Here is a 17,205-nt window from a genome sequence, read left to right as displayed (position 1 = left end):
GGCCTATTGACCTTCATGTGGGTTAACTTGTACTGCTCATAACGTTATTCAAGTGTTTTTCCACTCTTTCTGGCATCACTTGGACTAAGGTGAGGATTCACGGAAAATCCACGCTTCAATTTCCTCTTCTTCTGTAAACAAAATCAATGTCTCGTGTGCTTTACATTCTTTTATTATTAATCATGCTGTCTTCTTCAAGCTTTCTTCTTTCAGTCCTTGCTAAATCTCGAAATCCAATCACAGTACATGCCGATCTTTTTCTATCTTTTTAAATTTGTAATTCAGTTTTTATTTTTTTAAATTAATTTATTGCTTTTGTTTCTCTAATTGGTTATTTTAATGGCATTTCACAGGATTCTGAGATTAAGAAGAAGAAGAGTGGATGTTATGCTGATATAGACAGGTGGGTATTTTCTCCTTTAAGTTTGGGTTTCTTTTATATTCACTGATTTTCCCCCTTCAATTAGGCTTCAGTTTTTCTATTTGGGATAAAGCAAATCTGGGGTTGTTTATTATTTCTTTGGTGTGTGATTATATCTTAGGTAGAGTAAGTTGTGTTGATTATTTTAGTGGGATTTATTTCATTATTTCAAACCTTTTCCTCGATTCAACTTTCATTCTTCCTACTTTAGACGGACTAGCAGTTTTGATGCTTAACAAGATGGGATATGTATGTATGTTGCTTGGTCTGATTATTATTATATTTTGTTCTTTGTGGTGGTGAATCAGTGGACTCTGGGGTGGCCACTGCAAGTCTTCATCGATAGCAAAAGAGAACTGTGCTTTGAAGTGCCTCTCTCCTGCTTGTTATGAGCTTATATATGAAAGTGATCCGGTATGTAAAACCTTTCCTTGTTGTGGTGCTCTACTGAGTCTGTTTCTATTATCCAGTTTGATTGTTTCTTCTTTTCTGATTTTTACATTGTAGCTCGAAGAAGGAGAGAAAGACTATATCAGGGGGCAAGAATTCAAGTATTGTATGTACAAGTAAGTTTCACACTTTTTATGCTTTCATCATGTCTTATCTGTTTGATATTCTGCAATAATCAGGCTTTTATTTGACATATCTTAAAATATGTGGGAGTTTTGTATGATTCTAAAGGTGAATTAGGGTATTAGAAATATGTTGAGAATATAATGCAAGATCTTTACTTCTTAAACCTAAAAAATAATGGAGAGTGTACATGGAAGGAAACTGCATGGTCAGGGTATAGGGGATCTGGCCACCTTAATGTAGATGAATTAGTGCAGGATATAGACAGCCTTTGTGGAGGTCATGTAGACTCAAACATAAATGATACTTTTCGGGTAAAAAGGAAATTTGGAAACTTCTATTGCCAAAAATAGAATGCTCATCATCGCAATGATTTTTATGACAATGGAATCAGTTCTTAAGAAAGGAGGTTAGAATCTGGTGGGCGGTTTGATTATATAGCTATTTGGTCTCCACCTGTTTCAACGAAATGCAATTAGGATTCTGATAGCTTATGTTCATAGTGTTTTTATTTTCATACTCTTAAGGGCTTCACGTGGAAGATGTGTTTTGTCGGAATAAACTTACTGCTATAATGTAGATTTCCTTTTACTAGTTATTCAACCTAAGTCTGTTTGCATGCAATTCCGGTGCCATTATGCCCGCTCTTTACCATATTCAAGGTTGTAGACAAGTTGTTGCTTGTTCAGTTTTCATAATAGAAGTATTTGTGCATTAGAGTATACACAAACAAACAACCACTAGTGTCTAGTTTATAGGGTAGTGCCTTTTAGGCTGTAATTGCAACTGCATCCTTGGACTAAATAGTATTAGGCACCGAATCTACAATAAATTTGTGCTATGTTTGGTTACATAAGTATTAACTATTAACATAAGGAAAAGCTTAATTATTACATGAGTTCTAATATTGTTTTCCATAACATAAAGAAGAATTAATACAAATCTAGATTTGAAATTAGAAAGACGAGTAAAAAATAATACCTATTCAAAATAAGCAATATTTAATCCTCTTTGTTCAAACTAATTCATGTGAGTGGCTGAAAATTACCAAGTGAAGTTAGTTTGTTGCTAGCTCATGTACTAAAACATGAGGAAAAAATAACATTCCTACCAAACATCGCATTACTGATTTTCCGTTTCTTGGCAGCTCAGCATAAAACATTTAAGTATAGAACTAGCCTCATTAGAGCATTCAATTTCTACTGTCATCAAAACCCCGAGTATGTGCACTTGTGAGACACGGAAATAAAGGAATAAAATTATATATGCTTTTGGGTCTCTTTTCTTTTCACTTCCTCAGGGTGCTAGCATTCAACATCTAATCCTTTTATTGCAATGTGGTGAAAAGGAACACTGACTTTTTTTTTGACAAGTCCTTTACAGTATATCATCTAACATTTTTGGTTTCTATATTACTAGCCTCATTAAAGCATTCAATTTATAGGCACAACTACTTGTGAGAGATGAAAATAAAAGGAATAAAATTAGGTTTACCTTTTGTGTCCCTCACTTCCTCAAGGGGCTAGCATTCGACATCTGAGCCTTTTTCTTTTGCAACGAGGTGAAAATAAACCCTCAAACATATTAGTTCTTGACAATTTCTGGTATGCCAATGACCACACTATATCAGTACTTGTAACTACAGTTGATCTTTGTTTTCTTAAAGGTAGTATGGGTAGAACTTGTACAAGTTGTTGTTTAGTGTATTTTCTGTTCAATACTTTAGGTTATGATGAAAGATCTTTCTAGGGAATGTCTCTCTCAATTGCATCCAAGTTGCCTAACGTTTACTTTTGAGTTCCCCATGTGTGTTCTTTGATGATTTTGGGTTGTTTTGACGAGCTTCGAGAATTCTTATATAGTTAGAAAGGAGTGTAAAAATGTTGCATATTAATTTGCTTTCTTCATATCTCATAAATGATTGATGATTAATTTGCATATATTCTTGTTGATACCTAAGGAGTTAGCCTAGAGAAGGAAACTACATGCCATCTCATTCGGAACTGTCTTTAGAATGGTGCCTAAACTCATGGCTAGTTGTTACTTGTTTCGCTTCTTATTTTCTTATCTTTGGTATCAAATACATATAGGATGAAAGAGAAAACCAGGCTATTAACAGGTTAAGTTCTTCCCTGTGCTGCTGCTATATATTGGGTTTTAATTACATTGATTTCGAAGTTTTACCATCTTTGAGGATTTTTCTTAAAAAATGGAATGTGGCTTCCCTGTAGTTATTTTGAATGTGAAAAACTGTGGAAAAAATGGAATGTGGCTTATCTTCAAGCAATTTTCACGTTTTTGTTGGTAGATTTTGAACATTTGATGTGTTAGATATCAATCCACTTATAGATGCTTTCATTTTTCTCGGTCTACTTTATGAAAAGTGCAGTCCCCAAAACGAGTAATGTATTGGAACTTGTTGAATTGATAATTATTAATGTTTCTTTTTGCAGATTATCAATAGGAGAGAGCCTCGAGGGGGTAAGGGGTTCCTTTGATTATTAAGCTTACAGCACCCGGTAATGATTCTGAATGAACAATTATGTCTTTCCATTATTACAGACAACAATAACCCATGTTTTAGAAATCGACATCTTCTGTTATTATTTCAACTAGTCAGTTGTGTTAGAAAAATAATTTAAATATTCATCAACTCTTCTATTTAATAATATATATATATATTACTAAATAGCATGGTATCTAATATTTGATGGTAACAATATTCTCTCCACATTTTTTAAAATAAAATTCTCTTTATTTTTTTCTCAGTCCTTTTGTTAGTGCTAGTAGGACTGTAAACGAGTCGAGTTAAGCTCGAGTATTACTGAGCTCGACTTGACTTGAAAGCTTACGAGCTCAATTGAAGTTTGACTCTAGTTAAAAAAAATTAAACTCGAAATATTTTGACTTTACTCAATTGAAGTTTGAACTTAAATTTTAAGTAGATGAAAATCTTATATTGTGTTTTCTTTTAAAATAACATACAGATATTAATGTTATTAATAATTTAATTTTAAAAAATTAAAATGTAATAGATTTTTTATAGTAGTTTCAAGTTTTTTCAGTTGTATAGTTAATATTATAGTTGTATTAAGTATGTCGTTTTAGTCGAGTATCAAACAATCATTTTAATTTGTCAAATATTAATTAAATTTTGATCGGGTCGAATTCGTATAGATTAAGATGTATCTTGTTCTGTTTGCAGCCCCTAGTGCTGGCACATGGTTGTTGTGTCTGTATAGTTGGGCGTAGGTGGATTTGGGTGATTGTCCCATTTATTAATTGATTCAGTGAGTTGTGGTACTCAACCATTTGGGCAGGGTGCTGTGTCCATCTCCACTGTATATCAGCGCATGATTCAGTACAGCTTTTGTCCCAGCAAAAAAGAAAGAATACAGCTTTAGGATATGAAACCCAATTATAATAAATAAAAACAATTCCAATAATACTTGGACATGTTCCATGTTTTGTCCCTAAGCAAAGTAGATTAATTTTTAGCACATAGAGCCCAATTTAGAAGATTTGGTTTCAGCTTTATTTCAAAGCTCCTATCATCCCCCATGATATATTGTCAATTGTGATTGATGTAATATTTAATAAAGTAACAAAGCCTAAGTTTTGACAGATGCTTCCCTTGCTTACGGAACAATTAATAACCATTATCCTACTTAGTGGTTACTAATCACTTAATTTGCTTTTAACATTGTCGTTTATCATCATCAACTATGATTAATATAAAATTCACCTGATAATTACCAGAGACATAAATAATGTGTTTCTTCAACAGTTTTTTCAAACGAGAAAGGTTCAAAATTCAAAACACAATCATTACCTCCCTACCTTTTATAACTACTTTAATATAAAAAATAAAAGCTTCTGCCAAATCTCTTTATTAATTCGATATGATTAGGAATTTCATCCTATGTATTTATATATCTTACTGTGCCATATAATTTTATTATATTAATAATTTGTATTATATATTTACCAATGGAATAATTTATAAACAAACCTATCTTGATGTTATAAATTTATGGCATTCATTATATTCTTTTAAAATAATATATAATCATTTGATATATTGATGATATATATAGAATTTTAAATTTAGTTTTAAAATATTTTATTTTTAAAAAATATATTATAATCTGATTCATTGATTATGTGTAAAATTATATATTATATTAATCAATACTGGCCTATTTTAATAGATTAATATTTAAATGGTTGAACAATATATAATTTTGTACATCAAATAGTCGCCCAATATTAATATAGGCAGCTTTATATGTTTGGTCTAAATTTACTCATTCTCTCCTAGTATTAGTTGGCCTTAGTGGGAAGATAATATTGAAGCCATTTCTCTACGATGAACTCTTCTTCCTCTCTTCCATGTTGTTAGCTAGCTTTGTGCATTAATGGAGTCCCAAAACCAAAACAAACAGAAACACAGTTCAGATCAAGTAGTCCTCTTCATGGACGAACCAAGCTTGAAACCCAAAGACTCATCTCTTCGAGCAGATACTACTAACAATACCGATTCAGTCTCACAACAGCAATCCCCTGCAAAAACCAAAACTCTTCGCCGCCTCAACTTCTCCAAACCCAGAGCTCGTTTTGCCGAAACTTCTTACCCTCTAACACCCAAAACCATCCCCGAATCCGATCAAAACCAGACCTTGTACCCTGAAGACGATACCTCTTCCACTGACTCCGATGACGAGTGGTTCGACGATGATGAAGATGATGAAGGAGATAGTAAGGAAGCCAAGTATAAAAGAAGGAGAAGAAAGATCAACAAAAGAGCCTGGATTGAGTTCATTCTCTTTGTCATTATCATGACTTGTTTGATCTCTTCTTTAACTGTAAAGTCTTTGGAACACAAACTTATTTGGGGTTTAGAGATATGGAAATGGTGTCTTATGATACTGGTTTTGTTTTGTGGACGTTTGGTTTCAGCTTGGGTTGTTGGGTTCATGGTGTTCCTTATAGAACGGAATTTCATACTTCGTGAGAAGGTTTTGTATTTCGTTTATGGTTTGAGGAAAAGCTTTCAGAATTGCGCTTGGCTAGGGTTAGTTCTTCTCTGTTGGATGATCATGTTCCCCGATGGTCATAAACAGAACATCGTCGTGAAAAAGACGTTTCTCGCCCTTATCGCTGTTCTCACCGGCGCCACCATTTGGTTGTTGAAAATCGTTTTCGTCAAGGTTTTGGCTTCGTCTTTCCACGTCGCGACCTTCTTTGATCGGATGCAAGAGAGCGTTTTCCATCACTATATCCTCGATGCACTCTCGGGGCCTCCTTTAGACGAGGCCGAGAGGGAACTGCCGCGTAAACGAGGGCTCCGGCATGCTAAAACCATGCCTGCGAGGCTGAAGGAAGGCGGCGGTGGAGGGGCGGTGTCGAGGACGTTGTCGAAGAAAGGGTCGAGAAGGATTGACATGGAGAAGCTGAAAAAGCTTAGCTTGGAAGGGAGAGCGAATGCATGGAGCGTGAAGAGGCTGGTGAACTACGTTAAGTCGTCGGGGCTGACGACGATATCGAGGTCGGTGGACGATTTTGGGGCGGGGGAGTCGGAGATTAGCAGTGAGTGGGAGGCTCGGGCATGTGCTCAGAGGATCTTCAAGAATGTCGCCAAGCCCGGTGCCAAGTAAGATCCTCTTCATCTTTCAACTCATTTTTGGACTGGTATTTGCTTAATTTCTCATCACCATAGGAATCAATATCAAATGAATAAAATTATAGTTTTCCATTTTCATTTCTCAAAATTTATTTTTTATTAAAAAAGAATGGACGAAAAAATTTACTTCAATAGAACAAATTTTAAAAGTTATATTAAAATTTTAAGAGATATAGAATAAGATAATTAATATAAAAAAATTTAAAATTTCTAAAAGATTGATCACATATTCCTAAGTTTAATTGTGGAAAATTCCATAGAATTCAATTAATTTAGGTTGTAGTTTGCTTGTTGGATCCAAGTGTTGTTCATGATGGGCTTTAAAAAAATTCATATTAATTGTTATTTTATTAATAATATTCACTTTAAAATTGTATTTCATACTAAAATATTTTTAAAGCATATGCATCAAACAAACGTGATGTGTTTGCAATGCCATATCTGCTGGATTAGAAACATGTTGGAATTGCATTTGGAGTAATCATGAAGCCCTAGAAATAGAAATAGTGATGTCTATGTGGCACTATCCAACCCAACCAACCCAACCAACCCCACCCTCCCACTCCCTACTGCCGGTAATAAAACAACACCACCACCAAACATTCTTCCATTTTTTATTTCACCCTCTTCCTTCTGTCTTCATCAGCCCTCCTTTTTTTCCGTTTAGAATATTCAATAATAGTGCAAACCCTAGACTTTAGTGACTGCCCAACTATCCACTAAATCTGGTGCATACAAAGTGCGGAATATATATAATATAGTGGATAATGTACAGTACTGACCATTAGTGCTCAGACACTATATCGTAAAATTGCTTTCCTTCTCCACTATTATTTTCTATAAACATTTATATATTTGTAGTCTTCTATCATTATACAAATTACACCCAACTTAGCTACTTAATAGGTTATTCATTATATTTTATCATGTTATGATCATATTTAAAATTATATATATTTCATATAAAATTTTAATACTACTTTATAACATGCAATGTGTAATGTTATTGTGCACTCCATAAATTATATATAATAATTTTACAAACAATGTAAATGTTGGTAGATATTATTGATTGACTATGATGGATAAATGGCATTGGGATTGAATATTATGTGAAAAAAATGGTCCTGAAATAACCTTTTGTTCAGGCAGTGTATGGATATACATTTTATGTGATAATTGACCATTCACTGCATGCCTAGGCTTTGTTGCTTGTGTTTATGTTTTAAAGACCGCATAGGCCACCACTTGCATACTTGTCTCTTTCAATTGAAGAAAGATTTCAAATATGAACATCACACAAGTAGACATTTAGTTTTTTTTTTGGGTAAACTAAAATCATTGATTTTACTTTTACCATCAAATTAGTCAATTACACTATTTAATTATTTAAATGATATCAATCAAATCACTGATCGTTAACTTTTAATGAAAATGTTGATGTAGCATGTAAGCATTTTTATAATTATAGATTTTGTTCTTATTACTTACGTGTTATATCAGTGTAATCATAATTTTAGTTTAAATCAATAAATTAATTTTAAAAAATTATTTTACTCAGATGGTGATATCATCATCTAATTAGTGGATTAAATTTATTGAGTTAAAATAAAAGTTGGATCGAGTTGTTAAAATAATTATATGTTGTAACTTGAATTTTCATTTTGACTCTTCTTAATATATACATAGGTACATAGAAGAGGAAGACCTATTGAAGTTCTTAAGAAATGAAGAAGTTCATACTATATTTCCTCTCTTTGAAGGAGCCCTTGAGACTGGAAAGATCTCCAAATCTTCCTTCAGAAATTGGGTGGTAAGCTTCAATTATCCTTTATATATGTTTTAAAATAATTTAACTTTACATGTTCTCAATCTAAATAATATATTGTAACTAAAAAATCTAAACAATATATTGATATTAATGGTAATATTAACGACGGACGTAGATTTTTATGTAAGGGAGAATAAATTTTTAAAACTTTAGAAGGGAAGAATTTATAAAATTTTAAGGGAAGAAAACAAATTATCAATTGAAAATACAAAAAATATGATAATTTGAAAATTTGAAAAGAGTAATTATCTTTTCCGCCCTCTAAATCCATCGCTGATAGTGATTGAATACTGTTGTTCTGCAGGTACATGCATATGTTGAGCGCAAAGCCTTGGCTCATTCCTTAAACGACACCAAAACAGCAGTCCAACAGCTGCACAGACTAGCAAGTGCAATCGTTATTGTTATTATAATAGTAGTCTCCCTCCTCGTAATGGGAGTCGCAACCATTAAGGTTGTCTTCGTCGTTACCTCTCAGCTACTTATCGTCGGGTTCATGTTCCAAAACACCTGCAAAACCATCTTCGAATCCATCATTTTCGTCTTCGTCATGCACCCTTTCGACGTCGGAGATCGTTGCGTCATCGACGGAGTTCAGGTAATTAAGGACTATAGTTAATTAATTTCTTCAATTAATCTATTAATATCGAACATATATGTATATGTTACTGCAGATGATTGTGGAAGAAATGAACATTCTGACAACAGTGTTCTTGAGATATGACATGGAGAAGATATATTATCCGAATTCTGTTCTTATTACAAAACCTATTAGCAACTTCAGAAGAAGCCCCGACATGGGAGACACTGTTGAGTTCACCATCGATGTCTCTACTCCTGTTGAAGACATCAATGCTCTCAAGAAGGCTATACAGTTGTAAGTAGTACTGCAGCACATGAATATTATTAATCGTAAATTAATCAAAATGAACTGATCACATGAATATTATTGCAGGTATATTGAGAGCAAGCCAAAGTATTGGAGTCCAAAACACGTATTGATATTCAAGGAGATTGAGAACATGGATAAGATGAAGCTGGTTCTTTGTGTTCAGCACACGATGAACCACCAAAACTACGGCGAAAAGAGTGGTCGGAGATCGGACCTGCTGTTTGAATTGAAAAAGATGTTCGAGGGTCTTGGTATTAAGTACCATCTTCTACCTCAGGAAGTTCATCTGATCAACAACAACAGCCAGGTTAACAACATTATGCCTAATGGCAATGTTAGAATGCCCATGTGATCAATATATATATTCCCGCAGGTATAATTATATATATCCATTTTGTCAAGTCGATAGCAAAAAGACCATTTCTCTACACCTTGTAATGACTTGAAAATGTTTGCTTTTAGCATTTTTATTATAAAATTTCTTGATACTAAGCAGACATTTTTCTGGACTGTATTGAGTTGTGAAATATTTTTTAATTTTCTTAACATCATGTGGTTGGACTTGCTCGAAACTCTACATCACTGTTAATAAAATACTAGAAAAAATTATTAACACTTACGTTCTGATTAATTTCGATGACGTTGGTTAAAATAAAGGGTAAATTACATGATTTATCACTTTCGTTTTAGTTGTGTACATTTTTCTCATTAAATTTGAAAACATAATATTTATTCACTTTTATTTAATTTCCTCACTAACTACAGTTAAAATTTAAGTGACTAAACATTTAAAAATTGATAAGGTAAGTGACCACATCTTAATTAAAAAAAATCAAATGTATCCAAATATTATATTTTTTAAATTCAAAGAGAAAAAATGAAAAACTTAAATGAAAGTGACCAATCTTGTAGTTTATCCTACAATAAAACAGGTTAAATTATTAATAAAATACTAGAAAAATTATAACACTTACGTTCTGATTAATTTCGATGACGTTAGTTAAAAAAAGGGTAAATTACATGATTTATCACTTTCGTTTTAGTTGTGTACATTTTTCTCATTAAATTTGAAAACATAATATTTATTCACTTTTATTTAATTTCTTCACTAACTACAGTAAAATTTAAGTGACTAAACATTTAAAAATTGATAAGGTAAGTGACCACATCTTAATTAAAAAAAATCAAATGTATCCAAATATTATATTTTTTAAATTCAAAGAGAAAAAATGAAAAACTTAAATGAAAGTGACCAATCTTGTAGTTTATCCTACAATAAAACAGGTTAAATTACAAATTTGCTAACTAAACTTTACCCTATCTCATATTTCACTCATTGTACTTAAAATAATTTTAATTTCCTCATTGTACTTAATACATTTGATTTTTTTTGTCACTCAATTGTTTTCTCATTAATTACACTATAAATGGGATGTTATATAGATGAAAAATGAGATCATTTTGGTGATTTTTTTAAATGGAATCATTTTAATGCCGTTAACTATTTAACGGCGGAGTTACAAAAAAAACTCAATTTATTAAGTTTAGTGAAGAAATTAAAAACCTTTAAAGGTAAGTGATAAAAATAGGAGAGAGAGTAAAATTCAGTGATGAAATTTGTAAGTTACCCATAAAAATAAAATATCAATTTTTATATGAAAAATGGTTAAATTGGATTAAGCTGTATTTGAGCCTAAAGTTCTGTTCAGGGTTACGGCCCATCGACGTGTCGGACTTAAGATTTCAAAGTCTTTATATTTTGTATCCGAGAATCACTTTGCTGGTTCTTATTCCTATTGTCAAACAATGGCGTCAGCTTCATCCTCCCCTGCTTCTACGTACCCCAAGCTCGAATTAATCAAGCAGGTTTTTTATTGTCTTTTCCTTTTTCGTTCTTTCTTTCATGCTTTTATATTCATGGGATTTTTTTTCTTTTGGGTGTCAGATAAGAACCCATGAAGTGGCCATAGCAGAGCTTGGCAGTCTTTCTTCTTCGAGGGTACTTTCTAATGAAATTTAATAATGACCCACATTTTGTTTTTACGTTTTTTATTCAAAGTTTTCTACTTTGTTCTTTGTTCTTATATCAATCTGGAATTTCAAATTGTTAGAATGTTTGTTTGGCACGAAGAATCATCACGGTTTTACTTTTATATTCTGAACTTAACTAGACTAATTGAAGATGGCTAAGCTGCCTTTTCCATTTTCGGTTGATGGAAAACTTAGTTTGAGTTTTTCTATTTATGTTCGTATCACTTGTAGGGTTGTGTTGATATAGTTGGTTAGGGTCATCATTATAGGTAGCTGGTTTAGCTGTGTTTTTATAAGTTTTTATAAGGATTTCTGTTAATTTAGGGTTTTCCCGAGTGGTAGGGATTTGGAGGATTTATATGTTATTTGTGGAGTTCTTGATTTTGCCTGTGTTTAGCTACGATGCTATAGGTAACCGAGAATAGTTCTTTTTGAATGTGACCTTCTATCGAACCCCCCAGTGCAGAATGGGGGGTAGATTTTCTAGACATTAGGAAATACCTTGGATCGTGACATTTCCACCTTTAATTATGGAGATAACTAAATGAATGTTACTGCTATATATGCTGTGCATAGATAAGGCTTGAGAGGGCCAAAAAATGCTGTGGAGTTACAAGATTGGAGGGTTGTTATGTTGATTCAAAATAGATGGATCATTAACTTTTCCGATTGTTAATTCTTTGAACTAAGTGTGTGTGTAGGGGCTGAACATAGGAATTGAGTTTGAAAATCAGGTGAAGATCCCTTGTAATCGGGACACCGATGAGTCTTTGTTAAAAAAGAGAGGGTTATGGTAGCTATTTGCAAAGTTCTCCTGGAGATGCAGTACTTGCTTTAACAGGAGCTTGCCTAAGGAATTGCCCAGAGTCCTCAGAAGGTTCCTGACTGATTATTAGTTGCCAACGAGAGAGATTCTCATTGCACAGCCAAAAGTTTTCTTGCATCTAGGAAATAGCAAATACTATGAAAGGGTTTATCTGATTATAATATAAGCATTCGGTGCACTTTACTTGGCAGAACCATACCCCTTTCCTCTCCTTTACCTGTTAATGCATTCAAGAACTTTATGATGAACTTTTTCAGATTACTGAATGACGATGAGTTACCTTTTGTCACTTTTTTACTCTACAGTTTTTTTATATTCATGATCTTTTTCCCCGACAATTGGAAAACTCTTTGGTTGTAGATGAGTCGAACTAATTTTGCATGGCTGAAAACAAGCCACAGTAATAACGTATGATCAGTTTCTTTGTAGTTGCATAGATGGATTTAAGATACTACTCCTATTCACATTCTCTTATGTCTAGAATAACTTTGTTTTCTTTGAATAGAGAATACAGATATTTTTCCGGAGGGTCTAGTAAGTATGCTGCTAGGTCTATTATAACTATAACATGTATGATCCAATGATCTAAACTAATCTAAAGAAGGGGTCAGTTGGTCTAGTTTTCATCATTAAACCCAAATTTTCTGAATTAGATTCTTCTCAATATACAGTAAAATAAGGCAACCCTGCACCCTGAAAAGAAAAGAAAAGAAAAGTAAACAGCCATTTCCGACTTCTGAGTACGTTCAAGATATGATATTTATGTTTTCCCCCCCTTAATTGCAGACTGTCTATCAGAAAAATGGGAATTTGTTTTTCCGCACAACTGTTCAGAAAGCAACATCGTCTGAGGAAAGTAAGAAATCTTTCTTTCTTTTTCGCTGCATGATCATTTCTTGAGGATTATACAGATTTAGTGATATTGTGTTCCTTCTTGGTTGATTAATATATGACAGAACAACTTGATCAGGCAAAAGCTAAGCTAGAAAAGCTGAATTCCCATTGACTACACTTGGCCTATGTCGGTTTCTATGTCTCTGATTTGCTGCCTTGTATCCGCCGCCACCTATCCCCGGTTGTAATGTTAAAGGTTCAGGGTTTTTTGTAGGGTTGAAGCCTTATTATTTGTCACCACCAAGAGGAAAATTTTCATTGAAACTCTTCTGAAAGATTTCCCGTTTTTAATTTGTTTATTTCAACATGCAACGTGATGGAGTGAGACTTGAACATCTCTTGTTCCTAAAAACTAATTACAAAGTATCATAATGTCCATCAACCCGCTTTATTGAAAAGAAAGAATGTTGGAGTTCCACCATCTTTGACATAAATTCACCATTTCCTAAAAGGATTTCCCAGAAATGCAATGGGTTTCTTCTCCAAAATGGAAGTTTCAATGATACACGGACAAGAAATTAACGAAGAAGGTTAAGTTGGTAAGAAATGCGGAAACAAATATCATACGTTAACTAAGCCTTCTACAATGGAGTTCAAGAGATTTACTCCTGATTATTATGCCAACTTGCATGACATTATTCTATACAAACTGAACAATAAGCTTATCTCATCTACAGTAGACAGAAAATTTTGACAGAAGAGATTGACAAACGCTGTACTCAATCTCCAATCTCTTCACACGATGTTTGAATCCAAACAGTTGCAACGGTCACAAGGGATGCATAAATCGAATTGGGTACCTTCTGCACCATTCTGCCAACACCAGGAACGCCCTCAGTCGCCTTCTTTGCCGCCATGGCTACAGTCGGAGCGGCAACCAAAGCGACAAGCAGTCCCCGGCTAACAACAGCGATGGTGTCGGTCGTAACCTTCTGAATGAATTTCAAAAATTCAGTGTTGTCGATTTCTCCATCAAGGTTTAAGTCACACTCCTGCATAGGAAACAAACTAACAGCTTCATGCCTTTCACCATTATTATGTTATGTTACACAAATTACAGAGAAGATTAGCAAGACAACGAATCAATAGCAAGACAACGAATCAATACATACTCGTAACATTTTCAGTGCAGCAAACTATAACGTGTATACACGAAAACAGACTTTTTTCCATTGCACGATACCTTCATTATTGATCTGATTTTGTCCTTAGAGGGTGGATCAATGTGCGGCCCAGGCAAACGCTTATTAATATCACTATAGAAGGCATAATTTGAAGATCGTGTAATTTTGATAAAAAGATTAACAATATGGAATTAATGAAACAAAGAAACGTTTGAAACAAAATTCCTCACTTGTACACTAGCAAGACAGCGATATAAAGATCTTCGAACGTTAAATTACGTCTTACAGATTGATTTTTGACACGCTCAAAAACCCTATCACTGATTCTGCGAATCTGTCTCTTTCTCCATTCCCTCCCTGCCAAAAACAAAGCATGAACAACATTTCCAGCCAACATGAACATCTATCCATAATAAAAATTAGAAATTAAACTTACTATAGAAAACGAAAGGTAAGTTCTTTTCTGTTTCATTTCCATATAATTTATTCTTTTAAAAAGCAGCATACTGCTAGAAAAAAGAACACATTTTTTATGGAATATAAATCAAAATAAGGCTTACCATGAAATTTGTCCAGGACTTGTCCCATGACTTGAGAAACAAGGTACCTTTTTGGAGAGTCTAAGGCTTCAGTTTGGCGATGACAAAAACATGAAAGCAGATTTGATGATGGGGAAAGAAAGATAAAGCAGGAACAGAGTGGGAAGAAACCATTTGATACGATAATGTTTCAGCGGAAAATATTTTGAATGACGTGGCACATTGCAGTTGGATGATAGTCAGTGGTAACGTATGGAAATGTACTTTGCAAATTGCAATCTTCACGTTTTTATTAATACTATCGTTTAATATATTTTAGATTATAAAAAAAGGACTGTTGAACCGATGATTCTGATCCGGATCATCCGGTCAAATCTTACACTCATTTTTTGTATTTCAAGGAGCATATATCGGATCCTCCTGCAAACCTTCACGTGGTCCTTCATTGTTGCATCTGCATGTCTTCACGTGCTTTCACTGGCTGTTATATTTAGGGACCAGATTTTTTATTTGATTCCATTTTCAGTTTTCATATTAATTTTAAGTTCATTTTTTAAATATTTTTAAATAGTAATTTTAGCTTTTATAATAATTTAGTCCCTTGGGAATTAGGTAATAGTAAAGTAAATCATCGTGTGAATTTGCATTCCACATTAATTAAGTCTTTAATAATAAAAAAAATGATTGATTGTACTTAACATAGGTTATATGAGGATGTGATAACTTCATATTGATCGTTAACATGTGTTAAGATTTTTTTTGTTAGTAATTTTTTAATTATCATATTGATTTTAACTAAATCATTAATATTCTTTTATAATACGAAAGATAATTTATATTAGTCGGCATTCTAAATACATATGTAGTTCATGAAATTAAATTTTCTAAATAAATAATTTACTTTAAGACTATCATGTCATATTCTAAAATTTGAATATGAGATCATTTGTCCTAGTTATTAGAGCAATTTGACTGTTGAATATAACATATATATGTTTAATCGAGTTAGATAATACATCAAACCTGAGATGAATTAATCTTAAATTCATTTATAGTTTAACTTCACTTGTAAATTACTATGTATATTTATCCTAATCCAAAGAAACTATAAAATTATGTATGTGTAACTTGCATGTTCTCATATATCAAGGTAATAAACTGATAGTTGATATGTTGGATTGGATGTATAAGTCACAACATGAAATAACTACATTTATAGATATGAAATCATTTCCATCGTATGCTTTAACATATGAAATATTGAGATGAAGGTGACCGAATCAAGTAGACAAACAAAACTTAAAGGGATCACAAATATCATATAAGAATAATATGTTTGTGACATATTCATTAGACAAAGACTCTGTAAAAGTTCAATCATGATACTTTAGTAGAATGACTCTGTGACTTAAATAATAATGTAGAAGATCTGTCCAACAAGAGTGCTTTGCTTCTTCACTCCAATCCCATTTACAAGAAAATCCCAGTCCTCATTCACAACGCCAAACCCATCTCTGAATCACTCCTCATTCTCTAATACATCGACCAAACATGGACCCAAAATCCCATATTGCCCCAACATCCTTACGACAAAGCCAGGCAACGATTCTGGGCCAAGTATAACGGCGACAAGGTCGGATTTGAGCTCTTTTATGACATGTTTAGTTTACTGCTTAATGATTCGATATTGGATTCAGCAGCTTCTCCCATCGATATGGCGAGTTTTCGCCAGCCAAGGGAAAGAACGAGAGGGAGCCATGGAAGCAGCAGTGGAGAATCTGAAGTTTGTGGAGGAAGAGCTGGAGGGAAAGAGATTGTTCGGGGGAGATAAGATTGGGCTGGCGGATCTTGCTTTTGGTTGGCTTGGGAACTTGATCGGTGTTTTGGAACAAGTGGTTGGTTTGAGACTGATTGACGAGAGGTTTCCGTTGTTATCTGCATGGATTCAGGAGTTCTGGGAAATTCAGATAATCAAAGAAAGTTGGCCATCTCACGACAAGCTCGTCGTCAAGTACCAAGAAATTTACGACAAACTCCATCCTCTAAAATGAATGGATGCTTCGCTTTAAAACTTATGTTATCATATGGATATGAATAAATTCAAACTATTTTTTTTATATTTGTCAAGAAACAGAAGTTGTCGATTATTAAAATTTACAAAATGATCATTTGACTATTCATATGTTTTAAACTCGTTCTTTTCGTGAAACAATCAGTGGTCGTCTGAGCTGGACATTAACATGTTGATTGAGATATGATTAAATTTGATCCTAGAATCGCTTGAATTGTATTTTGTAGATTCGATTCTCTGTTTACATTTTGTTATCGGGCTAATGCTTGAAAGCAATGACTATGCCAGTAGACATCATTAAAATGTTGTTTATCATATTT

General features: G+C 33.3%; 3 protein-coding genes and 1 pseudogene across 4 annotated transcripts; 3 read left to right on the top strand and 1 right to left on the bottom strand.

Annotated features, from left to right (window-relative positions):
- Nucleotides 1-72: 72 nt before the first annotated feature.
- Nucleotides 73-3,674, top strand: LOC120113888. 2 transcript variants are annotated; one of them, XM_039134943.1, is made up of 5 exons: nt 73-248; nt 354-403; nt 730-835; nt 929-987; nt 3,448-3,674. In XM_039134943.1, the coding sequence occupies exons 1-5, from the start codon at nt 147-149 to the stop codon at nt 3,497-3,499; spliced, it is 369 nt and encodes a 122-aa protein (XP_038990874.1). In that variant the 5' UTR covers nt 73-146; the 3' UTR covers nt 3,500-3,674. The 2 variants fall into 2 exon arrangements, with proteins under 2 accessions (XP_038990874.1, XP_038990875.1); XM_039134944.1 differs by having other exon boundaries at nt 74-242.
- A 1,633-nt stretch (nt 3,675-5,307) lies between these two features.
- LOC120113885 (mechanosensitive ion channel protein 10-like) lies at nt 5,308-9,817 on the top strand. Its single transcript, XM_039134940.1, has 5 exons — nt 5,308-6,647; nt 8,367-8,490; nt 8,813-9,106; nt 9,183-9,385; nt 9,464-9,817. Exons 1-5 carry the CDS (start codon nt 5,413-5,415, stop codon nt 9,750-9,752), a joined length of 2,145 nt encoding a protein of 714 aa, XP_038990871.1. The 5' UTR covers nt 5,308-5,412; the 3' UTR covers nt 9,753-9,817.
- A 3,870-nt stretch (nt 9,818-13,687) lies between these two features.
- On the bottom strand, nt 13,688-15,016 carry LOC120113887. Its single transcript, XM_039134942.1, has 4 exons — nt 14,836-15,016; nt 14,506-14,632; nt 14,335-14,407; nt 13,688-14,143 (listed from the first exon to the last, which is right to left on the bottom strand). The coding sequence occupies exons 1-4, from the start codon at nt 14,861-14,863 to the stop codon at nt 13,871-13,873; spliced, it is 501 nt and encodes a 166-aa protein (XP_038990873.1). The 5' UTR covers nt 14,864-15,016; the 3' UTR covers nt 13,688-13,870.
- Nucleotides 15,017-16,079: 1,063 nt separating this feature from the next.
- On the top strand, nt 16,080-16,910 carry LOC120113699 (annotated as a pseudogene).
- Nucleotides 16,911-17,205: the final 295 nt, after the last annotated feature.

This window comes from Hibiscus syriacus, unplaced genomic scaffold (assembly GCF_006381635.1).
Source record: "Hibiscus syriacus cultivar Baekdansim isolate YM2019G1 unplaced genomic scaffold, ASM638163v2 tig00110213_pilon, whole genome shotgun sequence".
In the NCBI taxonomy this organism is placed as follows: Eukaryota; Viridiplantae; Streptophyta; class Magnoliopsida; order Malvales; family Malvaceae; genus Hibiscus; species Hibiscus syriacus.
The sequence above is the reverse complement of the archived record's forward strand: the minus strand, read 5'-3'. Positions and strand labels throughout refer to the sequence as shown.